Source organism: Hemibagrus wyckioides, linkage group LG09 (assembly GCF_019097595.1).
Source record: "Hemibagrus wyckioides isolate EC202008001 linkage group LG09, SWU_Hwy_1.0, whole genome shotgun sequence".
NCBI lineage: Eukaryota > Metazoa > Chordata > Actinopteri > Siluriformes > Bagridae > Hemibagrus > Hemibagrus wyckioides.
In genome coordinates this window covers 30,831,774-30,857,627 of record NC_080718.1, presented here as the reverse complement: position 1 = coordinate 30,857,627, position 25,854 = coordinate 30,831,774, and the positions used below count along the sequence as shown (strand labels likewise).

At 42.4% G+C, this 25,854-nt stretch overlaps 2 protein-coding genes and 1 long non-coding RNA gene across 3 annotated transcripts in view; 1 reads left to right on the top strand and 2 right to left on the bottom strand.

Moving 5' to 3' along the window:
- Nucleotides 1-2,983: 2,983 nt before the first annotated feature.
- LOC131358816 (solute carrier family 22 member 7-like) lies at nucleotides 2,984-7,783 on the bottom strand. The gene is made up of 10 exons (XM_058398148.1): nucleotides 7,271-7,783; nucleotides 7,063-7,166; nucleotides 6,758-6,912; nucleotides 6,460-6,628; nucleotides 5,989-6,112; nucleotides 5,262-5,368; nucleotides 4,242-4,456; nucleotides 3,899-4,007; nucleotides 3,528-3,734; nucleotides 2,984-3,181 (listed from the first exon to the last, which is right to left on the bottom strand). Exons 1-10 carry the CDS (start codon nucleotides 7,634-7,636, stop codon nucleotides 3,124-3,126), a joined length of 1,614 nt encoding a protein of 537 aa, XP_058254131.1. The 5' UTR covers nucleotides 7,637-7,783; the 3' UTR covers nucleotides 2,984-3,123.
- Nucleotides 7,784-7,918: 135 nt separating this feature from the next.
- LOC131358817 (uncharacterized) lies at nucleotides 7,919-9,964 on the top strand. Its single transcript, XR_009205699.1, has 3 exons — nucleotides 7,919-8,244; nucleotides 9,535-9,581; nucleotides 9,830-9,964. It is a non-coding gene; the product is annotated as an uncharacterized LOC131358817 (long non-coding RNA).
- Nucleotides 9,965-9,969: 5 nt separating this feature from the next.
- slc22a7b.1 (solute carrier family 22 member 7b, tandem duplicate 1) overlaps nucleotides 9,970-25,854 on the bottom strand; it is a 34,282-nt gene continuing 18,397 nt past the window's right edge. Inside the window, exons 7-11 of the mRNA XM_058398147.1 lie at nucleotides 11,253-11,359; nucleotides 10,955-11,169; nucleotides 10,708-10,816; nucleotides 10,416-10,622; nucleotides 9,970-10,134 (exon numbers count right to left, since the gene is read on the bottom strand). Coding sequence (XP_058254130.1) covers nucleotides 10,053-10,134; nucleotides 10,416-10,622; nucleotides 10,708-10,816; nucleotides 10,955-11,169; nucleotides 11,253-11,359 — 720 coding nt within the window. The 3' untranslated portion in view covers nucleotides 9,970-10,052. The remainder of the gene's footprint in view (nucleotides 10,135-10,415; nucleotides 10,623-10,707; nucleotides 10,817-10,954; nucleotides 11,170-11,252; nucleotides 11,360-25,854) is intronic.

Sequence of the window (25,854 nt, the reverse complement as noted above, 5' to 3'; positions counted from 1 at the left end):
ATCTAACCTCAGAAAGCACCTAATCAAAAGCTCAAGAGTGTACTATATTTGGCAGCCCGATCTCCCTGCAGCAAAATAGCAAAAGTAGCTGCAGCTAACACACCGGCTGAAGTCAAATACCTGGACAAGGATTAAGTAAATTGGTAAATTCCATACCATACTATTTATGTTAAACAAATTGTAACATTAAAGTTATGTGAGATGTCAGAAACCTTAGTATGGAGAAACCACTAGTGGTAGCCTGCTATTTACCCAAATGAGGATGGTTTCCCTTTTGAGTCTGGTTCCTCTCAAGGTTTCTTCCTCTTACCATCTAAGGGAGTTTTTCGTTGCCACAGTCGCCTCAGTCACCTCAGGCTTGCTCACTTGGGATAACATCTAGGACTGTCTGTCTGTCTGTCTGTTTATATGTTTGTTGTTTTCTTATGTCGTTTTTCAGGTAAAGCTGCTTTGAGACAATGCTCTTTGTTAAAAGCGCTATACAAATAAAATTGAATTGAATTGAATTTATTGGTAAATATTACAAATTATACAAACATCACAGACAGTGGAGGTAAACATGCAAAAATAACTGCCTGTTCCTACTGAAGGGTAATTTGATTTTGTAGAATATTTACAAAGCCCAGGAAAAATAGGGCCCATTGTTATTTTTAAAATAGAATTATTATTATTGTTGCCAGGTAATGGGTTATGTTCTTTACACTCTGGCCTTCAACAACAAGTCATTCTGCTGTACCACTTTCAACCTACCCTTCTGTCTCAGTGATAGCAGCAGAGGTTACACCCTTCTCTCTTGCGCAGGAGAATTCTTTACGTTGCCAGAAAGTCAATGAGTGCCATAGAGCAGTGACTGTTTTTATTGTTAAAGGGATGTTGCTCACACTATGCCCTGGATGTTGTAGTTGTAGGGATTTATTTTGTCTAGTGTGTAAAATTTCTAAATAAATAACAAAATGTTGACATTGAGAGGTTTGGACTTATTTCTTTCACTGAAATAAATGTGTGAAGTACCGAAAAAGCTGAATGGAGAGAGTGATCATGGACCGGTATTTGAGTGCTCTGCCGCCAGAGGAGTGTAAGGCTGTTGGGCTCCAGCACACCCAGAGAGATGTTGGAAGCACTGGAGCATTAACTGGCAACCCTGGAATTTTGGCAGGAGCGAGTGACATGAGGCTCTCCACAGGCCCTGGCAACCATCGGGACCATCAGACATCATCAGTAATTATGGTGAGACCCATAATGACAATAACTCGTTGTCTTCTGTGTTTCTCCAGGTCTCACATGAGGGGAGTCTCGGCTGGGAGCAGAGAGAGGTGGACTGGCTTAAGCACTGCTGGGGCTGGGTGCAGGACATCGATGGAGGTCTTCTATACCATCATACGAAGTGGAGCCGGCTAACAGTGTGACCTCCTTGTGGTTCTGCAGTCCAGAACAAAGCTCCTTATGCACCCGGATGCCGAAGTGTGCGCTTTCTTCTAGCAGTGCCTACTGTATCAAAGCTCTCCTTCCATTCATTCCACTCCCCATCATCATCACTATCCTCTTTGACAGAATCAGCATGGACCTTGTCGAGCTGCTGCCATAGTCAGCCGGGGTCATGGGTATATCCTCGTCACACAATTTATTTCAGCTTTCCATTTTTGATTCAGCATTTCAGCTGATTTTTTTCAGCCATTTTCAAGACCGTATCAACAGTTTCTCTCTGCTCTTTAAGGATATTTATGTTTCCACTGCAATTTTCTACTTTAAAAATATATAGCCTTTTTCAGGAATTTTTTTCTAATGTCACTGACAGAATTTTGAAAACATAATCCACTTTGAACTTCCACTACCTCTGCATAATTTCAGCTACATATATCATTTAATACTTTCAGATTTCAGCTTCCATGTATGTTCAATGATGCTTTTGAGCTTTGACCTTTTTCAACAAATGCATTTAAAAGCATGCTAAATCCTATAACTATAATTAATTAGTTTTAAATTATAATATAAGTAAACTATAAGTTAGTTTAGCAGAAAAAAACGTGCAGAAATTACACATGATTTATTTAGAATAAATTCTGTTGCCAATCCCTGATATACTTAATTTGTTATTGTAACATCGCTGCTGGCATCAGGTTGCCAGAGGGAACCCTCGCCCAAATATTGGTTCCACCACCGAAGGAATACTTCCTGGGTTTTAAGTGGCATGCAAACCATGGTTTACTGTCTGTATTGGATTTCTCATGTTGGATTACCATTTGTGTATTTTGGCTTTCAGTTATTGGATTTGTGATTCGGACTGACGTTGTGACTGACGTTTTGGATTTGTGCTTCGTTTATTGGATTGCGAGTTGGTGTTACGGTCTAAAGCTCTGCTAATGGAGCCTAAGCAGTCTGCTGCCGGTGAGTCGTCACAGTTATTTTGACATCTTCACCTTCTGAATATTTATTTTTTTTAAAAACATTAATAAATAAATTTATCTGCAGATTATTTACACATGATCATGATGTAACATGTACATGAAATAAAATTATTATTATTTTCAGTTTCAGTGTCCATTATTTCTAAAAGATATTATTGTATTTACTGGGAGGAACTGGGCGCTGAGACACGGACAGAGAGCCTTCTGTAGAGCAAAGGTTTTCTAACAGAGAGCTTTTTGAAGCTGAACAACCCTTATTTATTAAAGTGCTCACGCTTTGATGTGGATTTTATCAACTTATGTTTTTTTGTTGTTTAGATTTTCAGACATGGGTCTAATATAGAGACTGTGTGTGTGTTGGGGGGGGGGTAAATAAGAATAGTGTAAAACTCATTTTGTTCTGATATTATTTTGATCAGTTTTCAGTTACAGACAGTTTACATATTAAATTAAATTACATTGAATTATTTTAAATCAAATATTCTTTATTTAAACATAAACACATATACAATTTTATTTTAAATAAAAGATGAGAATGAGAAAATCACACATATTATAAAGAATTAAAATTCCCATAATGAATTTAATTATCTTTCAATTTTTTCTTTCCATCATTAATTAGTAAAAGAACACATTTCTGAATATTTCATGTTGAATGATGAACTTAGTGAATAAAACTTCCTAATACATAGATAAAGGGCAGAAATAAAATTTCTTCCTAGCATCCATTTTCTTGTTCTTGTACTCCTTTCTCCTGGACTGGAACTACCACATGACTGGTCCCGAAATTCATTAAAAATAAACATAAATTAAAAAAAAAAAAAGAAGAAGATGTAATAGAGGAACTAATGTGTAATTTGTAAAGAAAAAATATTTTTAAAAAATGTCTACTGATATGTCAATAAAAAAATTAATTATTAAAATAAATTCATAAAAAATCTTTGAACAGATCACAATATTTAAAATATATAAATATTAATTTATAAATACAAAGCTGCTCTTAGTGACCATAAACATGTTACTTTATTAGATTATTATATACAGTAGAATTGTCTGTGATATAAATAAATAAATAAACTTCTTTACACTATAAATTAAATATAAAGTGATATAAATGTTGACCTTGTCCCCTCGATGTCCTCTATAGTCTCAGGGAGACACCTGTCCATCGTCTCAGGTAACTGACTGGCCACCGCACCTGTAATCAGCGCAATGACACACAGAATCACCTGCGACAGGTGAGTCCACACATCGTCCAGTAGGAGAATCAGAGGAGCTAAAGCCACGCCCAGTCGCCCCATGAAGGAGTTATAGCCCATCCCATTCTGTCTGTCTCACACACATACACACACACATATATATATATATATATATATATATATATATATATATAGAGAGAGAGAGAGAGAGAGAGAGAGAGAGAGAGAGAGAGAGAGATTTATTGATTACCTGATTACCATAAAGACTTAAAAAAAAACCTGTGTGTGTATTACCTGATAACAGTGGGGTAAAGTTCAGAGCTGTATAGGACGAGTGTTGAGAAAGCAATGGAGGCGAAACCTTTACCCAGAACTCCAATCACTGAGCGCACAATCCACTGATCTATAGACAGACAGACAGACAGACAGGTCAAGAGGCTACACCTCCTTCATTATAACTGAGAGGTTTAGAGGCCACGCCTCCTTCATTATAATGAAGAGGTTCAGAGGCCACACCTCCTTCATTATAACTGAGAGGTCCAGAAGCCACGTCTTCTTCATTAGAAGTGAAAGGTTCAGAGGCCACGCCTCCTTCATTAAGACTGTCTGGTTCAAATTTGTAATGTCAGCTCCTTACCTTTTGGTATAAAGACATTACTGATGAGCGCGCAGCCGGACAACAGGAGACCGCCCACCTCAGTGCGCCGCCGCCCGATCCGGTCCAGCAGCACATAGACAACAACTTTAGCAGGAATCTCCACAGTACCATAGAGGAACTGGTTCAAGTAGAGATCCATACCAAATCCTTTGATGTTAAAGCTGATCCCATAGTAAGTGGAAGCCACACCGTACCTGGAAAGCACAAGGTTACACATGAAGAGAGTGAAAGATAAAAAATATTTACATTTATATTTAGAGCATTAAGCAGACTCCCTTATTAACACCCTTACTGTCATGGTAATGGGTGACTAGGACACAGACATGGAATACCATCAGTCTGAAAACTATGGGAGGAGATATAGTAAGAACAACACTCAGATTGTCAGGGTGAGGGATGTGGTAGCTCAGTGGTGTTAGGCAACTGATCAGAAGGTTGTGAGTTTAAATCCCAGGTCCATCAAGCTGCCACCACTGGGCCCCTGAGCAAGGCCCTCAATGTTCAATTGCTCATAAAATGTGACAAAGTCTATTTCCAGGAGGAGAAGATGGATCAGATGGTGTAGGAGGAGCCGAGGGTTGAAGTTATGGAACAGATGAGGATTGTGTGCGGAATTTTTCAACTTTTCCTTGAGGACCTCCGTCTTAGCAGAGGTCACTTCAGGTGAGAATTTGGACAGGAGAGTGCAGCAAGAGGCAAGTTCTGATTTCTTTAACTTTCTCTCAGCTATTCTTAATTTTCTCTGATTTCTGAGTAACACATCAGATAGCCAAGGAACCAGTCTCTACATGTTCCTGGGTTTAGATGGTGGAGGCCAGAGGAGGTCCAAAGATGAGGAAAGTAAGGAGAGAAATGCACATGAAACATGTATGATCATCATATAATGTGATTTATGCAGTGTGTGTGTGTGTGTGTGTGAGAGAGAGAGAGAGAGAGAGAGAGAGAGAGAGAGATAATGATCAAAGTGGACATGAATGAAATGTGTTTTTTTCTCCACACCAGGTAAGTCCGGTCAGCAGAGCCAGTCTCCTCATCTTTGGTGTCCTCATCAGGTCCAGATAGGAGTATGTCCTGTTTCCTCCCTCAGACACTATAGAGGAGAGAACCTGCAGCAGGAAATGTAATTAAATTGAGATAAAGAAATAAAGGAATTCAGATCATGGCCCTGGGTCAGTCTCTATGTTGAACCCTGGGTGACCAGTCACTGCAGCTAGCATGTGGTCAGTTTAGCCTGCTTGTCTGCTCCCTGACCCTGGCTCTGGATTATCACTGATTAACTAGACCTGCTTTAAGACTCTGTGCTCTGCTACAGGAAATGACATCAGCAGTGGGAAGGATATCAGAGATAGCTAATATATAATAATCACAAGTAAAGGTCTTACTAATGACAGGAGAAGAACGACTAAACACCAGCACACATGAGCGAGCTGAAGGTTTGCTATGCTGAGTCTTTAACACACCTTATTATTACAGACACTGACAAATTAAACTAACATTTTAACTACCATTAAAATTTATTTAATGTTCATTTAAACTAACATTTCATTATGGGTTTTAAATACGTTAGGAGACATAGGATCAGGTGCCAACTGATTCATTTAATCCTTGATCAGGTCAAAATGGCAGTATACCTGAACCAAAAAACACAAAATGGCACAAAACTAAAGTAAAGTAAACTAAAGTAGAGTTTACTCTGCCTCTGTTTCTCTCTCTCTCTCTCTCTTACCTCTGGTTTCAGGATGGAGATTGCTCTCGTCCTCCTGTTCATCACGGCACATGTCTGTAAGTAACACTGAGCTTTCTCTATGTTACCATTAGCGATTAGCCAGCGAGCCGACTCAGGAACCCACCTGTCATTAAAACACACAATCATGAGAGTGAGTTTTTCTGAATTCCGAAATCCAGTTAATAAACATCAGATATTCAGTTCTCTAAACATGTAGCAGTGCCACATCTGGAACTAAGGGTTCTTCAGTTGTCCTGCTGGAAGAACCCATTAACAGAGTGACCTTTAGAACACTAAACACTTTTTTTTACAATACATTCCCTTATATGGTCAGTGTTTCCTATTGTTGGTCAGTGGTCAGTAATGATGTCACTTTTCCTGATGTTTGAACGTGACAGTGTGTTTTATATATTTTATGCTACATGTTATTATAAATCATGTTGCTTTATGGCATGTTATAAAAGTCCTGACCTCCAGCTAATTAAGGCCACAGCGAGCGGTAAAGTGACCGTCACGGTCAACCATCTCCAGTCTCTCACTCCGTACGCCATGACAGGAAGCACCATGTAACCGAAAGTCCAGCTCAAACTGTCAATCACACCCACCAACTTCCTGCTCTCTATACTCACCCACTCCACATCTGAGAACACACACACACACACACACATCTTCTTCTTTGGGAAATCTGTGTATAATCTTTAAAATCTGTGAAATCTGTTGTATGCCAGTGTATCTGAGACATTTCTCCTGCCATGGAGGCATTCCTCACTGAGGACGCTGGTGACGATGACGATGCCGGTGATGCTCATGCCTGTGAAGAACCGCAGCACTGCAAACATAATGATGGAGGAGGAGAACACACTCGCCATCGCAAAGCACAAAGCCAGCACGTACGACACCAGCAGCATGGTCTTACGGCCATATCTGAGGAACGACATGACACTGAAATGTACAAGAACATCCAGGCTGGAGGAGGAACGAGGAGAACTCAGAGCAGGGAGATTTAATATCATCTGAAAGGAGATAAAATCTAAAATATGAAGCTATCATTTAATGTGAGTGTTTAAATGAGACCTGTCACTCAAACTGCCAAATATGGCTGCTCCTATCATCACTCCAACGAAGAAGATGGTGGCCATCACTTTATTCATCCCTCTGTTCTCACACACCAGATCCCACTGGGAGAGAGAGAGAAAGAGAGAGAGAGGAGAGAGAGAATGATCAGATGAAGATGTAAATGATTCCTACATGAAACTTCTGATGGTTTCCTGATGTAACGTACCTCTGTAGCTAAAGTGCTGACGAAGGTGCTGTTATCATAAGTCCATCCATTCTGACATTCAACAACTGGAACATCTGTGAAGTTCAACTCATCATCTAGTAGATGGAGCTGTGGTTCTGAGAACATGTGGCAGGAAGTGAAGGTCCCGTCTTCCTGTCTGGGAATGCTGATGGTCAGTCTCTGCTCTTCTGTTAGATTCCCATCCAGAGAGCCGAGGTTGCAGTAGTGAGGAGGGATAGCACCAATGTAGTTGTTCAGCAGGAAGTGACAAGGGAGTGTGAATCGACCAATAAAACTGAGGAACACAATCATCTTCTGGAACCTTCCAAAGCCTTCGAGTTCCTCCAAGAGATCCTCAAATTTCATCCTGAAGCTTTGTGGCTGAAACAGGTTTATCTTCTGATGTGGTGATGTTCCTGCGTCGGTTCTCTCATTCCCTCTGGCAATCTCTCACTCTAATCTCAATCTCACACAAATATCAAATATCTTCTATTCCAAAGGTCAAATCGAGTGTGTGAGAAATCTCTAAACTCACTGTGAATCTTTCACTCCTTTACATGAATCTTAATTTCATGCAGTGATTCAGCAAGAATGTCTCAAATTCAGTTTTAGATTCATATTCAAACCCCAGAGAACATTTCTGAAATCTACAAACAATAAAAGTCTCAGATATTTGACCTCAGATGAACTGATGAGAAATTCAGGATCAGTGGACAGACAGTGGACAGAATTCTGAGTGAATTATCACAGGATCCAAACACACACTCAACCTCTTCTGATGAGCTCTGTGTTGAGAGTAGAGTTAAAGTTTAATCCTGAAATGTCTCAGGTACACTCGATTCTGAACACTTTTCTTGTGTGATGTCAGCTGGAGTGAGGAGCAGAGAAGTCACTAAGTTAAACTCCTGAAAGTGCTCTGAGAAGAACTGTGAAGAACACAAATGTGGATTCTGAGTGGAGTGACTGAGAATGGAGTGAGTCAGTATGGAATGATTCAGTATGGAGTGAGTCAGTATGGAATGATTCAATGCGCAGTGAGTCAGTACGGAGTGAGTGAGTCGATATGGAGTGAGTCAGTACAGAGTGAGTCAGTATGGAATGATTCAGTATGGAGTGAGTCAGTATGGAATGATTCAGTAAGGAGTGAGTCAGGATGAAATGATTCAGTTCAGATTGATTCAGTATGGAGTGAGTCAGTATGTAGTGAGTCAACGTGGAATGAGTCAGTATGGAAGGATTCAGTTCTAGGTGATTCAGTATGAAGTGAGTCAGTACAGAGTGAGTCAGTATGGAGTGAGCCAGTACAGCGTGAGTCAGTACAGAGTAAGTGAGTACAGAATGAGTCAGTATGAAGTGAGTCAAAACGGAGTGATTCAGTAAGGAGTGAGTCAGTATGGAATGATTCAATGTGCAGTGAGTCAGTACGGAGTGAGTGAGTCGATATGGAGTGAGTCAGTACAGAGTGAGTCAGTATGGAATGATTCAGTATGGAGTGAGTCAGTATGGAATGATTCAGTAAGGAGTGAGTCAGGATGAAATGATTCAGTTCAGATTGATTCAGTATGGAGTGAGTCAGTATGTAGTGAGTCAATGTGGAATGAGTCAGTATGGAAGGATTCAGTTCTAGGTGATTCAGTATGAAGTGAGTCAGTATAGAGTGAGTCAGTACAGAGTGAGTCAGTATGGAGTGAGCCAGTACAGCGTGAGTCAGTACAGAGTAAGTGAGTACAGAATGAGTCAGTATGAAGTGAGTCAAAACGGAGTGATTCAGTAAGGAGTGAGTCAGTATGGAATGATTCAATGCGCAGTGAGTCAGTACGGAGTGAGTGAGTCGATATGGAGTGAGTCAGTACAGAGTGAGTCAGTATGGAATGATTCAGTTCAGAGTGAGTCAGTATGGAATGATTCAGTAAGGAGTGAGTCAGGGTGAAATGATTCAGTTCAGATTGATTCAGTATGGAGTGAGTCAGTATGTAGTGAGTCAATGTGGAATGAGTCAGTATGGAAGGATTCAGTTCTAGGTGATTCAGTATGAAGTGAGTCAGTATAGAGTGAGTCAGTACAGAGTGAGTCAGTACAGAGTGAGTCAGTATGGAGTGAGCCAGTACAGCGTGAGTCAGTACAGAGTAAGTGAGTACAGAATGAGTCAGTATGAAGTGAGTCAAAACGGAGTGATTCAGTAAGGAGTGAGTCAGTATGGAATGATTCAATGCGCAGTGAGTGAGTTATTGTTATTATTATAAACAATCTGTTTATTCTTTCAGATGGTTTCAGTGATACAGCATTAAAACCCTGAGAAATGATGAATCAGGTAAAACATCACATCCTTTTGTGCCACTGTGAGTTACTGATTCATGGAGAAGTTCTCAGTGTGAACATACCAGCACTAATCTGTAACGTCTGTGTTAACGAGTACAGAAACACTGCAGCAGTTTTAATAGAATAACACAGATATAACATGAATAACACTGACATGACAAGGAGGAGGCTCCAGTCTCAGGTGTCTGAACCTGACCGTGTTCCTGTGCTTCTGTTATGATAATCTGTGTGTCTATACAGTAATGTCTACTGAAGAGGAACCCGGGAACCTCAAAGGTGTGAAGTGCTCATGAGCTGCTGTTAGTGACTCTGAACATCAGCAATGTTCCTCACATCAACACTGACATGGAAGAGGAAAAGAACCAGAGAACCACTGTTACTCAGAGAACTGTGTCTTTATTCAGGGGGATATTACAGAGGAAATTAAAATAAAACTCTGTGTGTGTGTGTGTATGTGTGTGTGTTATTGCACAGTGTCTTCAGTCTTGTCTGTTTTCAGTGGAGATTTACTCTGCTCCTGTGTGTTCATGCTGAATGATCTCTGTCTGGAATAATAATAATAATAATATTTTCACATAAATGCATATTATTTACATTATTTACTGCCTATGCATAATATTTACTAATAAACACGGTAACAGTACATTAACCTCAGCACTAATTACTGTTTAAATTTAAATACTTTCAGCTGTATGAAAGTTTATGCAGTTGAATAAAAATGAAATAAAATGCAGTGTGTTATTTTTTGTTTTTTGGACAGAACAGAAGTGTGTAAGTGTAAAAGTTTCCCTCAGCTTCACACAATCATTTGGTTGAGTTTCTCTACCTGGTCTGCTCGATGTCCTCAATGGTCTCCGGCAGGCGAGCGTTGTTGGTCTCAGGAAGTAGGAGAGCCACGAGACCAGACATCACAGCCATGACACCAAACACAACCTGAGGGAGGTGGAGCCAGACGTCCTCCAGCAGCATGACCAGAGGAGACATGGATGCTCCCAATCGACCAATAAAACTGTCATAACCCAAACCGTTCTGTCTGTCAGAGCAAGAGAGAGAGAGTGGGTGGAGTCAGGCATTGTAATTATGATGTACTGTGTGTGTGTGTGTGTGTGTGTGTGTACCGTAACACAGTAGGGTAAAGCTCAGTGGTGTAGAGGATCATAGTGGTGAAGGAAGCTTCTGACAGGCCTTTACCCAACACCGCTATAACTGTGCGAAATGTCCAGAACTCTACACACACACACACACACACACACACTAGCATGGCTTTATTTCACCAAAGAATTAAAAGTCATTAAAACATTACAAACTCACTGTGTAAATCAATACAAGCCTCGTGAGCATTAGCATTAGCATTAGCATTGTCACCTGTAGGGGTGATTATGTTGATGATGATACACACTCCTGTGAGGATCAGCGTTCCTACTTGATTGACTCTTCGTCCGAATTTCTTCAGACTGAAGTAAATGATTAATTTAGCGGGCAGCTCGATGGTGGCATAGATGAAGTGTGTGAGGTAAAGGTCCAGCCCAAAGCCTGTGATGTTTAAACTGATGCCGTAGTACGTGGAGGCCACGCCATACCTACAGCATCATGACATCATTTTATATACACACAGATCTGTATACATACACACACACACACACACACACACACACACACTTACCACACAATACCGGTGTAGATGGTGATTCTCCTCAAACGTGGAGTTTTGACGAGGTCTAAATATGTATAATTACGACTCTGTTTATCTCCTGATACATCACACAGAGTCTGAGAGAGAGAGAGAGAGAGAGAGAGAGAGAGAGAAAGGAAGACTTTTGACTTTAACAAAACTTTATTTACATAAGTCATGTATCATAGAAATCAGTGACTTTAAATAAATAAATAAATAAATAAATAAATACGTATTAAAATAATGTCAATAAATGAGTTTAAACACAGGTGATGATTAGTTTAGTTCTGCTGCAAAGTTAAGTTTCCCTTCTGCTACAGAGCACAAAACATTCTCCCAACACCACACACATCTAAACACATCCAACTCATTCATACTTTTATAAAAATTAAAATCAATTAAAACTCTTTATTTCATCAGAATTCTTATGGCTTCACAGTCAGTATTTTGTGCAATCTGGTTTTTCCGGCTCAGGTATATCACCATTTTGGCCTGACCAAATATAAAATTGATCAGTTGGCACCTGAACTGGTGTTTCCTGATGTACTTAAAACCAGAAATAAAACACTGAAAAGTAAAAACAACATTAAAAGACCTTAAAATGCTCCGTAAAAACACAAACAGTGACTGTAACCTGGAGCAGTGAATAAAAGCATGAAAAACTGTTTCTCTCTGTGAACAAAAAGGACAATCATGTGCAATATCAGGGTTTAAAACAGAAATAAAAGAGTTCACAGAGATAATACAGTGTAAAATCCTCCATTGGAGGTTGGCAGCTTTTTTAGTTAACGGTGGTTTATACAGTGCGTCCACTCCGGTTTAAAATCATCAGTAAAACCATGTACACTTCTCCATGGGGTGTCCACCCTCCCACTCAGCTTCTTCTTATTTAAAACCTTTACACACGCTCTGTAGAGCAGCTTCCCCGACACTGACCCAAAGTCCATCTCCCCTTCACCCCGGCACTCCAGGAGGGGGCCTGCACACCCGTCGAGGTCAGGAGCGATGTTCAGCTGGGGAAAGGGTTCGTCCTCTGTCCAGTCTCTGTGTGTGAATAGTCCATCAGCTGAACACGCTCCTCTGATGTCAATGCAGATTTCCAGCGGTGTAGGAGCTGATTGACAACACGCAGGGACCGCAGTCCCATACGCGCTGCCAGGTCCTCTGCCCTCGACAAGTCTGACCCCGTGATGTTCACAAGCTCCCGGAGCGTTACAATCCCTGAGGAGATGAGAGTTCTGGACAGTGCAGGGACGGTCACACTGGATGTCCAGTCTCCCACCGTACACCAGAGGCTCCTCCAGCAGCCAGTGTAGCATTCTGCAGCCCTTGTTCTGTTTCTTAAAAAAGTTCCAGATTTTAAAAAGTCCATGGTAAAAATCTGGTAATCCAGAAATGTCCAGCATTTCTGCATCCATTAAAAACAACGCTCTGTCCAGCCCCAGTCCTTGAACTGTGTGTAATAATCCACTGGCTGCTGCTCTCCATACTAAGTCTCTGAGTCCAGTGAGGAGTCTCTGGATAAACTGGAGACGGAAGGCTGCGGCTCTGCTGGACAGCTGGACCAGCCCCTGTCCTCCTTCTTCTTTGGGCAGGTGGAGAACGCTCTGTGGAATCCAGTGTAGATCCAGAAGAAGTCCACCAGCAGGGCCTGGATGTTTGCCAGCAGGTTCGGCGGCGGATCCACGCATGCCAGCTTGTGCCAGAGGGACGATGCGGCGAGGTTGTTGATGACCAGCGTTCTCCCCCTGTAGGACATCTTTGGGACCAGCCGCTTCCTCCTGCTCAATCTGCCCTTCACGTGCTCTACAGAGCCTTCCCAGTTTTTACTTAAAAACTCATTGTTCCCCAGGTAGACACCCAAGTATTTAAAACCACCTCTTTTCCATGCTAAGCCTCCTGGTAGTGACGGTTGCCCACCTCCCCACTCCCCAACTAAAATGGCTTCACTCTTTGTCCAGTTATTTGTCCTTTGTCCAGTATTTGCAGAGGATAAAATGTGAAAGTCCTTTAAAATATCAATTAAAACATTCACATCTTTTTGTGTGTTTATCATCACTACCAGATCATCTGCATAAGCTGATAAACATATTGAGGCATTAGCGTGTGGAATATTAAAACCAGAGAGATTACTTCTTAACTTATTTAAAAGAGGTTCAATGGCTAGAGAGTACAACATTCCAGAGAGGGAACATCCCTGCCTGATCCCTCTGTACACTCTAAAAGGATCACATAAACCACCGTTAACCTTCAGTACACTCTCAATGTCACTGTACAACACCCTGATCATGGCTATAAAACCTGGGTTGAACCCAACGGCTTCCAGCACCTTCCACAAATATTCATGTTCAACCCGGTCAAAAGCCTTTTCCTGATCTAGAGAAATCAGACCAGTCTTTAAGCCCAATAGCCTGGAGACGTCCAAAATGTCACGAATCAAATACACGTTATCGAATATGGACCTATCAGGCACACAGTACGTCTGGTCCTGGTGAATGAGCTGCACCATTACCTTAGTCAGCCTCGAGGCTAATGCTTTTGAGAGCAGCTTGCAGTCAGTGCACAGTAGTGAGACCGGGCGCCAGTTTTTCAGGTGGGTCAGGTCTCCCTTCTTCGGTAGCAGGGTCAGGACGGCCCTCCTGCAGCTCAACGGGAGTTCACCTCTCCGTACGCTGTCCCGTAGGACATCCAGCACGTCCTGCCCTATGACGGCCCAGAATGCCTTGTAAAACTCGACAGGGAGACCGTCTATACCTGACGCCTGTCCATTCTCCATCCCCTGGAGAGCCTCATGAACCTCCTCCAGCGTCAGCTCCCTGTCTAGCTCTCTCGCCGCTTGCTCAGAGAGCTTTGGCAGGTTCATGAGGAAGCTGTCCTCCACCACCTGTGTCCCTGACCACTCACTGCTGTACAGCTTCGAGTAGAAGCTTACTGTCTGCTGGTGAATTTCAGTGGGCTCAGATACGAGATCCCCTGATTCTGTTTGCACAGCATGTATGAATCTTTTGATGTCCATTCTTTTGCTCTAAACTGAAAAAGAACTTTGAAGGAGCATCCATCCCAGCAGTGCTTTTAAAACATGAGCGGACCAGCGCCCCCTGTGCTGTAATGTCTAACAGGTCGTTCATTTTGGCTTTTTTACTTTTGAGGGCTTAAATATGGCTTAGATTTCCAGTGGCCTCCAAACGCTGGAGTTCCAATATTTCTATCTCCAGAGCTTTCAGAGATCTAACAATGTCTCTTGTGACATTGAGAGTGTACTGCTGACAAAATTCTTTTATTTGTGTTTTCGTCACATCCCACCACAGCTGAAGTGAACTAAAAGCTGCCTTCTCATGTTTAAAACAATTCCATAAATAAATAAAAGACTCTCTAAAATTAGCGTCTTCTAAAAGAGCAGTGTTAAAATGCCAGTAGGCACTCCTAGGTTTAACCTTCTCTTTAGTGATAGTACACTGGACCATGCTGTGGTCAGAGATACCTACTGGAACAATAAAACACTTTGTAAAAAACGTCAGCTGGTGTTTATAACCATAAAAACGATCTAGTCTCACCAGGGAGAGTGTGTTATCTATGGCATGGGCCCACGTGTACTGTCTCTTGTTCTTATTAAAAGTTCTCCATATGTCACTTAACTCGTGGGCCTCCACCATCTCCCACAGGCGCTTACGGGAAGCCATGTGAGGTTCTGCGTGGTTCCAATCTAAATTATCTGTAGTACAGTTAAAATCACCACCCAGAATTAAAATTTCTGCAGTGTTGCAGTCAGCAATGACATTGTTCAGAGTATCTAAAAACATCATCCTCTCCACTGCACTGGTGGGAGTGTACACACAGATAAAAACTAAAACCTCATTCTCATAAAAAGTTTTCACTTTTAAAAGCCTCCCATTTAAATACCTCGGTGTTCACATGATGCAGGATCTGTCATGGTCCGGTCACATCAACACCATGGTGAAGAAGGCCCGGCAGCGTCTCTTCCACCTCAGATGCTTGAGAGACTTTAGACTGCCCGCTAAGGTGCTAAGGAACTTTTACTCCTGCAACATAGAGAGCATCCTGACGGGAAACATCACAACCTGGTTCGGGAACAGCACCAGGCAGGACAGACGAGCTCTTCAGAGGGTGGTGCGGTGAGCTGAGCGCATCATCCGTACCAAGCTCCCTGACCTGCACTCAATCTACAACAAGCGGTGCTGGACCAAGGCCAGGAAGATCGTGAAGGACCTCAGCCATCCCAACAATGGACTTTTCTCTCTGTTGAGGTCAGTGAAGAGCTTCCGCTCACTGAAGGCCAACACAGAGAGACTGAGGAGAAGCTTCTTTCCACAGGCTATACGGTCTCTCATCCAGAACTCCACACAGGACTCAACTGACTGGACTTGCTATGCTTCCTACACACGTGTTGGAAAACACCAAAACCAACCACACCGTAGATTTGCACATTACAGGACTGTGGCACACAATACACAATACATAAAACAAACATATATGGCACATTCTGCTGCCATTTATACACAAAGAGGACTTGTGCACATCTGTACTTAAAAGCTGGACAATACCACTGCTTCTCATCATCTCATCAATACCACTGCTTCTCATCATCTCATCAATACCACTGCTTCTCATCATCTCATCATCTCATCAATACCACTGCTTCTCATCATCATTATTTCACTACATGACCACCCCGTACTGCTGCTGTCTGCACCTTGCACACTATTCACTTCATATAGTTCTGTATAATACAGTTGTTTACATTTTACATTTCTTATATATATTCTATATTTTATATACATATTCTGTATGCATGTCAGGAACAGCTGGACAGTTCCCTGCCAGGCCCAGAGAGGGCGCTGGCAGGTGAACCTTGGAAGCCTGCTTCTTTGTGTGTCTTTTGTGTTATTCCCTTCCCATTGTTCTAATCCTGATTGTGTCACCTGTATCCCATAAGCCCTAATGTCTACCCCTATAAATAGGGTTCCTTGTCCATGATTGTTTCCTGTGCTGTGGTTTCTGTCTGGTTTCTGTTTGTTAGGTTCTATGCCCAAGTTAAGATCTAGTTTTTGTTCTCGTTTTGTTTTGTTAACCACGCCACGTCTCGTGTAACGTTTGTTTCCCTATGTCATGTCTTATATGTAATAAAAGCAGGGCTTCGCTGAATCCTGCGAATGGGTCTCATTCCACCGTGTGCTGCGTGTGCACACACACCACGGGCGTCCGGGTTCGAGCCCCACATAGGGTGGGGGTCCCGGACATTACAATGCACATATACCTTACCTTACCTTACTTTATTTATATTTTATTCTATTTATATTTTATTTATTTACTGTGGACTTGTAGTTTTTATAGTTTTTATATTTTACATTTCATATTTTTATATTTTACATTTTATCGTTGTCTTTTTTTCTGTCCTTATTTCTTTTCCTTCTTCCTTTACAAGGGTCAAAACAAATAGTCGTGTAAGCATTTCACTGCATATCATACTGTGTACGATTATGTATGTGACAAATAAAATTTGAATTTTGAATTTAAAATCTCCTCAACTGAATAAGAACAAGGAATAAAACTGTGAGTAAAGAGCAAGGCGACTTCACCACTGAGTGTTGTGTTATGACTTAAAATCACCAACCCATCCCACTCCTTCACCCAATCAGCAGCATTGCTGGTATCACTGTGGGTTTCCTGCAGCATGGCAACGTCAATGTGCTTCTGCTTTAAAAGACCATAAAGACTAGCTCTCTTATTCTGCTCTCTTGCTCCATTAATATTAATATTAATAGCAATATTAATTCCAATCATTAAAATAAATAAAATAAATAAAACTAAACAGAGGACAAAAACCACTCTAAAATAATTAAAAAAAAACACCACACATTATTCATCATCAGAGTTTTTCCTATTTCAACATCAACAAACGCTCCTTCTCTTCTGAAATGTTTAACATCATGAATAAACTGTTTGCTGTCAGGGAAAAACTCTTCTAATGCCACATTCTTCTGCTATTTGGTGTTTCTTAAAAACCCTCTAATGTCCTCTGCACTGTACACAACATTAATCTGTTCCTCCTGAGAATCAAGAGTTAAAACCAAGTCTGACATGCAGTCATCACTGTCTGATGTCTTTTCCGGGGCTGGTTTAGCTCCAGTGGGCTTCTGGGCTGCAGGCTGGGCTTGGGGCTCACTCTTTCAGGTCTGGTGCACCTGAAAACACCGGGGTCACTCTGACTCTCAGGGCAGACCCAAACAAGATGACCTGTTTTCCCACATTTAAAACACTTTATATCAGCATCAGAAGAGACAAAGATGTTGTAGTCAAATCCTTCAACAGAGAATTTAAAAACAGCATTCAGCTCTTCCACACCTTCTTTGAAGACAATAAACACCATTCTTCTAAAAGACACCAAGTGTTTGACCAGTGGGGACTTACAACCAAGGGGGATTCTCTTAATGGAGGAGACAATTTGCCGATAGCGAGACAGCTCTTTACAGATAGCCTCATCAGAAATAAAAGGAGGGACATTGGACAACATGACCAAGATTCTTAGATGGGGAACTGAGGGAAGAAATCAGTATTGATTCATTATTAACAATAATTCCATTATGGATCAGCTTTCTCACTTTTTCTACATTATTCAGAAACACCACAATGGCACTGTTCATTCTGGAGGCAAATGTTCTCATGCCCCACCACGTTACCGACTGCAAGACAACATTCCTCTACACTCACCGGACACACAACACGGACACCGCGGCGGACACACAACACGGACACCGCGGCGGACACACAACATGGACACCGCGCCGGACAGCCTCGCATTTGGATCCGCCATAACCACACTTCACCGACACGCTACTCACACACACACCTGCACAAACACGCACACACACAGTTATTTTCCGCGCACACGCACGAACACTCCCACAAAATATATAAATATTCCGAGATATGAACTGGAAAAAATTGCACTTTAGTGCCGAAAAAATTGGCAAAACACCAACCGCTCTTATGTGCTCCACATGCCACACTCGCTTCACCGCCGTGTATGCACAGAGACAGAGAGAAAGAGAGACAGAGAGAGACTGACTTTTTGAATTTTTAGAAAGCTTTATTTACAAAAGTCATGCTATACAGATAGTCAGGGTGACTAAATAAACAAACAAATAAATAAATATTGTTAAAACCATTTCAATAAGTTAGGCTAAGCATAGTGATGAATAGATTAAGTGTAATTCAACTGGTGAATAAAATATTGGGAAAAAATTGCACAATAAAAAAAGAGCAAATGTCATGTTTTTAAGACAAGATATGTGCAAACTGAAGCTCATCATCACTAAGACAGCACAGTGCTCCTCAATGGCACCAAATTTTTCCAAACATTAACAAATTTTTTGTCTTCTTATAAAATAGTCAACAAGAATCCTGGACTTTATAATTGCTTTTGTCACCGCTAGAAAATCGTGGCTGCCTTTCTGTTCTACTTTGGTTCTTTTGCTGATATAGATGGCCATTTTCACCTGACCCACAATGAAGTTTAAAAGCTGACACTCTGCTTGCCTTCTCTGTGTGTATTTTACCCCCAGAATAAAAGTTTGTAATAAAAGACTGTAAATGATTAAAAAGAGGTTTTAATCTGGAGCACTGTGTAAAAGTGTGAAAAATGGTCTCCCTCTGGGGACAGAAGGGACACTCAAAACCTGTCTCTGAACACACAATCGAGATAAAAGTGTTTACAGCAATGATACCATGCAGGATTCTCCATTGTATATCTCCAGATCTCTTAGTTAATGGCGACTTGTACAGTATTCTCCACTGAGGTCGCTCTTCCTCACCCAGTCAGAGGACAGAGCACCAGGGTGTGTCAACTCTTCCTTGGAGACCTTTTTTGTTAAAAACCTTCACACTTGCATTATAAAAAACATTTTCTAGAAACCCTATAAAAATTCATATTCATGATTTTCTTACACTCTAAAAAGCGACCAGTACTTCCCTCTAAGTCTGGAGTCAGTCCAGGAAAGGGATCCTCCTCATCTGGCCGCTCAGTTCCTCCACAGTACTCCTTTAGCATTTCCTTTGTGAGCGCACTGCCTGCAATGTCCAGGCGAGCTCAATGGATGAGGGGTTCCTTTAGCAGCCAGTGTAAAGAGTCTGTAGTTGTGGCTCTCTGTATCCTGAAAAGTCTCCACACTGCACAGATTGCGATAAAACACTGGTAACTCAGAAGTGGTTAACATTTGTGGGTTCATTAAAAACAGAGGTTTGTCAAGTCCCAGGTCTCCGAAAGTTTTTAAAATAGTACTGGTCACAGATTTCCAACTACAATACATTGAACTGTTGTAAAACTTCTGTAAAAACTGTAACCGAAAAGCATCAGTTCTGCTCTGTAGGTGCACTACGCCTTGCCCACCTTCTTCTTTAGGTAAATATAAGACACATTGAAGTACCCAGTGTAATTTGTTCCAGAAAAAATCAAGTAAAATCAACTGGATCCTAGTTAAAAGTGTTATAGGAAAGTATAAGCAAGCTATCTTGTGCCAAAGAGAGGCCGCCACCAGGTTGTTGATAATCAGTGTGCGTCCCCTGTAGGACATTTTGGGTAACAACCATTTCCATTTGTCCAAGCGACCTTTCAATTTCTCAACTGTCCCTTCCCAGTTTTTTTGCACAGCTGAATAGTCTCCCAGGTACACGCCAAGGTATTTAAACCCTCCTTTTTTCCAAACGAGTCCCCCTGGGAGTTTTGGCACATTAGCTGACCACTGCCCAACTAAAAGAGCCTCACTTTTGTTCCAATTAATTTTTGCAGAGGATATGGAACCAAAGTCTCCAACACCTTTGTGCACTATATCGATGTCGCTTTGTTCATCTACCATTATCACTAAATCATCAGCATAAGCTGACAGACGGAAGGTGTTTTGGCAACCAGGAATTGAGAGCCCTTTTAGTTCAGTTTGTAGTCTGTTTAAAAACGGTTCTATGGCTAAGGCGTAGAGCATACCCAACAGAGAGCAACCTTGTCTTACTCCCCTACACACTTTAAAAGGGGCACATAAGCCACCATTAATCTTCAGCACACTCTCAATGTCACAGTATAAAACCTGAATTTTGTTAAAAATAAAAAAAACCCAAAGGCATTAAGAGTTCTCCATAAGTAGTTATGTTCTATTCTGTCAAAGGCTTTTTCCTGATCTATAAAGAGTAATCCCATATTCAGCCCAAAACGTTTTGAGACACTTATTAGGTCTCGAACCAATGAGATATTGTCAAATATGGACCTCCCTGGCACACATTAATTCTTCCAGAATGCTTCCCAGTCTGGTAGCTAAAACTTTAGAGAGTGCTTATAATCAGTGCAGATCTCCCTTTTTCGGTAGCAATGTGAGGACTTCCCTCCTACAGTTTAGTTGTAGCAACCCTCTTATTGTGCTATCATTTAGGACCTCCGGCAAGTCTTCTCCCACCACAGCCCAGAGTGATTTGAAGAACTCTGCTGGAAGTCCATCTATACCAGGTGCTTTTCCATTCTCCATACCCTATAGTGCTTTATGAAGCTCCTCTAAAGTTATTGCCCCACTAAGTGCTGCATCTAGGTACTGTAGGACTTGTGGCAGTCCTCTTAGGAAGATCTGTTCTGTGGCTTGGTCTTCATTATGCTCACAGGTGTAAAGCTTTTTATAAAAACTTACAGCTCTTTCAGGTATTTCTGCAGCCTCAGATAAAATATCTCCAGTCTCAGATCTCAGATTATGGATAAAACATTTTTGACCATTCTTTTTCTCAAGATTAAAAAAGAATTTCGAGGGTGCAACCATTTGATCTACATTCTGGAAGCATGATCTTACCAGTGCGCCTTGTACTTGAAAATCTAGGAGGTCTGACAGTTTTTTCTTTTTGGCTGTGAGGATCTGAATATGGTCCTGTCCGTTTGTAGACTGTATCTGGGATTGGAGTTCAGTGATTTCATGTTCTATAGTTTTTATTGATTGTGCCAATTCTCTTGTGACATTGAGAGTATACTGTTGGCAAAGTGTAAGGACCTGTCTGAGACCGGAATGTTCGAATCCATGTGCAGATCTTTATTATTAAATCCACAGGCAGAAATCGAAAACCGTAAGGCGAGGCAGAATCAAAAACTGGAAAGCAAACACTAGAAAACAAAACCAAAACTGAAAACAGAAACTCGTAGTCAGATTATAACAGGAAAGGATCATACACAGCAATATCAAGGTAGTAATTCCACAAAGGCTTGGTATGTCTCAAGGGAACGATATTTCGCGTATAACAAAAGGTGTGCGCTGCTTAAATGCCCAAGCAGACCCGGAAGTAAGTCTGTGTCCCCTCCAGGAACACCCCCAGGTGTTTGATGACATGGGTGTCCCCATGGATGGGGGGTGGGTCTGTTAGGAAATGATCGGTGAAACTCCTCCATGAGAAAAGGATCTCTCATTGTTCCTCTGGTCCATACCCCTCCCAGTCCACCAAGTATTGAAGGCAGTATCCAATGCAACAAGAGTTGAGGATGGTATGTACCTGGTAAGTGAGGGACCTGTCAATGTACAGGTGGAGGATGAGGTTCATTGGTGGCGGGGTCAGATGTCCGTGGCTCGTGGAATGGCTTAAGAAGTGACACATGAAAGGTGGGCGAGATATGATATGACGTGGGTAATTCCAGGCGGTAAGAGACTGGGTTAATTCGATGAATAATCTTGAATGTCCAATGTCCAATAACTTTGGGGCTGAGTTTGCAACAGGGGAGTTTCAATTTCAGGTTCCGTGTAGAGAAGCAGACCTTCGGACCCACCCGGTAGGCAGGGTATGGATGTCGATGGCGGTTTGCTTGGATCTCCTGTTTGCGGGCTGCCCTTTGGAGGTGTACATGGGCTCGCTCCCAGACCTCTTGACTCCACCTGGACCAGTCATCCACCATTGCAACATCAGAGGGCTCTCCAGACCATGGAAACAAAGGGGGTTGATAACCAAGAACACACTGGAATGGGGTTAGGCCTGTGGAGGAATGGGTTAGTGAATTCTGTGCATACTCCGCCCAGGGAAGGAACTCACTCCAGCCATGTTGCTCTTTACAATAGTAGGACCTCAGAAACCTCCCCAACTCTTGGTATAGACATTCAGCCTGGCCATTCGATTGGGGATGATATCCCGAGGTTAGACTGATGTTGATCCCCAGCTGTTTACAAAACTCCTGCCACACACGTGATGTGAGCCCTGAGACATCTGAGACGTTGTCCTACGGAAGGCCATAGTTATGGAACACATTGTGAAACAAAGCTTGGGCGGTCTCCATGGCTGTCGGTAACCCTTTCATGGGAATCAGCTTACAGGCTTTGGAGAACCGATCAATAACCACCATTACAGTAGTGAATCCATGAGACTTAGGTAGATCTATGAGGAAATCGGTGGACAAGTGAGACCATGGTCGCCGTGGAATGGGTAGTGGCTCTAGCAGACCTTCCAGAAGTTGGCGGCTCATTCATGATTGGGCACACATGGAGCAAGATTTGACATACCCCTCCATGTCAGCGTTGAGTGAAGGCCACCAGAATCTTTGACGTAGGAGTTGGGTGGTGCGGTGAATGCCCTGATGTCCCGAACTCGGGCTCCATTGTATAACTCGTTGACATAGAGAGGAAGGCACGTATAGCTTGGAGGGTGGACAGGCTGGAGGAGGAGCTTCAGTGGAGTGGGCCCGTTCAATTTCCTCCAAGATGCCCCACTGTGTGGGAGCTACGAGGATAGATGGCGGAAGAATGGGTTCAGGGTGTGCTGCTGGTTCATGGGTTTCATGGATCCTGGACAGAGCGTCAGCCTTCCCGTTCTTGGAACCAGATCTATATGTGATGGAAAACTTGAATCTGGTGAAGAACAGGGCCCATCTGGCTTGGCGTGGATTAAGATGCTTGGCTTCATGTAGGTATGCAAGATTTCGATGATCGGTTAAAACCAGGAAAGGGTGGTGGGACCCCTCCAACCAGTGTCTCCATTCTTACAGAGCAGCCTTCATGGAGAGGAGCTCCTGATTCCCCACATCATAGTTAATCTCTGCTGGTGTGAGTTTACATGAAAAGTATGCACAGGGGTGTAACTTCCCTGAGTCTGGCTGGTGCTGAGAAATTCTGCAGTTTGAGGCGTCCACCTCCACAACGAATGGCAGATGAGGATCTGGGTGATATGGGAGCTGAGGTAAAACTCTGTTTCAGCTTTTCAAAAGCTGCTCTGGCCTGGTCAGTCAATGTTAATTTCTTTAGTTTGCCCTTAAGTAAAGAAGTAAGCGGGCCAGCTATGGTACTGTAGTGACAGATTAATCGGCGGTAGAAATTAGCGAAACCCAGGAAGCATTGTAGTTCTTTGATGCTGGTGGGTTCAGGCCAGATTGTTATTGCAGACACCTTTGACTGATCCATCTCCACCCTTTCTTGTGAGAACATGTATCCTAAGAAGGTCATAGATGTGCAATGAAATTCACATTTCTCGAGCTTGACGTAAAGGTTGTGTTCAGTGAGGCGGTTGAGGACGGCACAAACATATTTGATGTGCTCATCAGGGTTGGCAGAGTAAATCAATATATCATCAATGTATGCAATGACGTACTTGTGGAGCATGTCTCTGAAAACTTCGTTTATGAGGGACTGAAACACAGCTGGGGCATTGGTAAGTCCATAAGGCATGACCAGATACTCGTAGTGTCTGTGAGTAGTATGGAATGCAGTTTTCCACTTGTCGCCCTCGCTTATCCTAATCAGGTTATATGCACTGCGAATTTCAAGCTTGGTGAATATCCTCGCCCCTTGTAACTGTTCAAGCATGACAGGGACTAGTGGAAGTGGATAGGGGTAAGGGACGGTGATGGAGTTCAAACCTCGATAATCAATGCATGGTCAAAGGCCTCCGTCTTTTTTTTCTATGAAGAAAAATCCTGCTGCAGCAGGAGATGTAGATGGGCCGATGTACCCTGCTGCGAGGGCCTCTTTAATGTAGTCCTCCATAGCTTTTTCCGCCGAGATTGAGAGACAGTAGATACGGCTCTTGGGAGTCAATGGCGCAGTCCCAAGACCGGTGTGGAGGTAGCCTAGTAGCCTTCTCTTTGCTGAAGACCTCCTGAAGATCACTATATTCCATGGGAAGCGATATTGTGGAAGAGGACTCAGGGCTTTCAACTGAAGTAGAAAGGCATGGGCATGGTTATTTATATTTTATTTTATTTATATTATATTTTATTTTTATTTACCTACTGTGAACTTGTTGTTTTTATATTTCGTATTTCTTTGTCTTTTTTTTGTCCTTATTCCTTTTCCTTTTTCTTTTAAGGGTCAAAACAAACACTCGTGTAAGCATTTCACTGCATATCATACTGTGTACGATTATATATGTGACAAATAAGCAAAATTCTGACCAGTTTTTTATTATCCCTCTTTCCAAGAGATGTAAGGATCATGAAGCTGTAACCATGGGAGGCCCAGGACGATGGGGTTGGATGGTAAGGAGATAATGAAAAAAGTCAATCTCTCGTGGTGGAATAATCCAATTTGTAATTCCATAACTGTTGTCTGATGAGTGAGAAGCCCCTCCCCGATGGACTGATCATTGATGGCGGTTACCTGTAGAGGTGGAGTACACGGAATAGTGAGTAGGTTGAGTTCATGCACCAGGTTCCTGTCGATCAGGTTGACTGTGGAGCCTGAGTCAATCAACGCTGTGACAGGAAAACAAACATTAGTGTAAAGCAGGATAGCAGGGAGCGTAATCTTAGACACTATTTTACTTTTCCCCATGTGAAACTTGGTAGGTTTCTCTGGGCAGTGATACACCCGATGGCCTGGCTTCCCACAGTAGTAGCACAGCTGCTGTTGCGTGCGGCGTTGGCCTTTCTGTTCCGAGACACGAGCTCTCCCTAGCTGCATGGGTTCTGAAGTCTCCTCCCCAGAATAGCGAAACTAGGGTAGGGAACATGAGAAGGTGGCATGAGGGCTGTGTTGGAGGCGCAGGTTGTCTAGCCGGATAGCAGTGGAAATGTATTGCGAAAGGGTGACAGTGTCCTGATGTAATGTCCCGTCAGACGTAGGAGTATTAGAATCCATTCACGGATGATGTAAAGGGCCAAAGGCTAAGATCTTGGTCGAGGTCATGGAAAAGACAGGGTCAAAAACCAGAAAGCAATGAAGAGAATGTCAAAACCAAAACGCTAGTCCAAAAAACGAAGTCAGAAGAAAACGATCAAGGTCATACATGAGGAAACGAGACAATCGATAAATCAAGGCTTGGCAGGTAACACTAAGGAAACAATGCTTCGCGATGAGACTGAGATAGCATGCAGCTTTTATAGGTCACTGAACCGGAAGTGAGCAGAAACAGTTAATATTCGGGCGATGGCTCCCTCTGGTGTTCAGGCCTCGTGACAGAACCCCCCCGTCTAAGAACACCTCCAGGTGTTCGACGTCGAGGGCGTCCCCTTGGGCGAGGGGCGGGTCTGTGGGGAAAGTTCAGGTGGAATTCGTCTATGAGAGCGGGGTCCAGGATATCGTTTGCATTGACCCAGCAGCGCTCCTCCGGGCCATATCCCTCCCAGTCCACCAAGTAT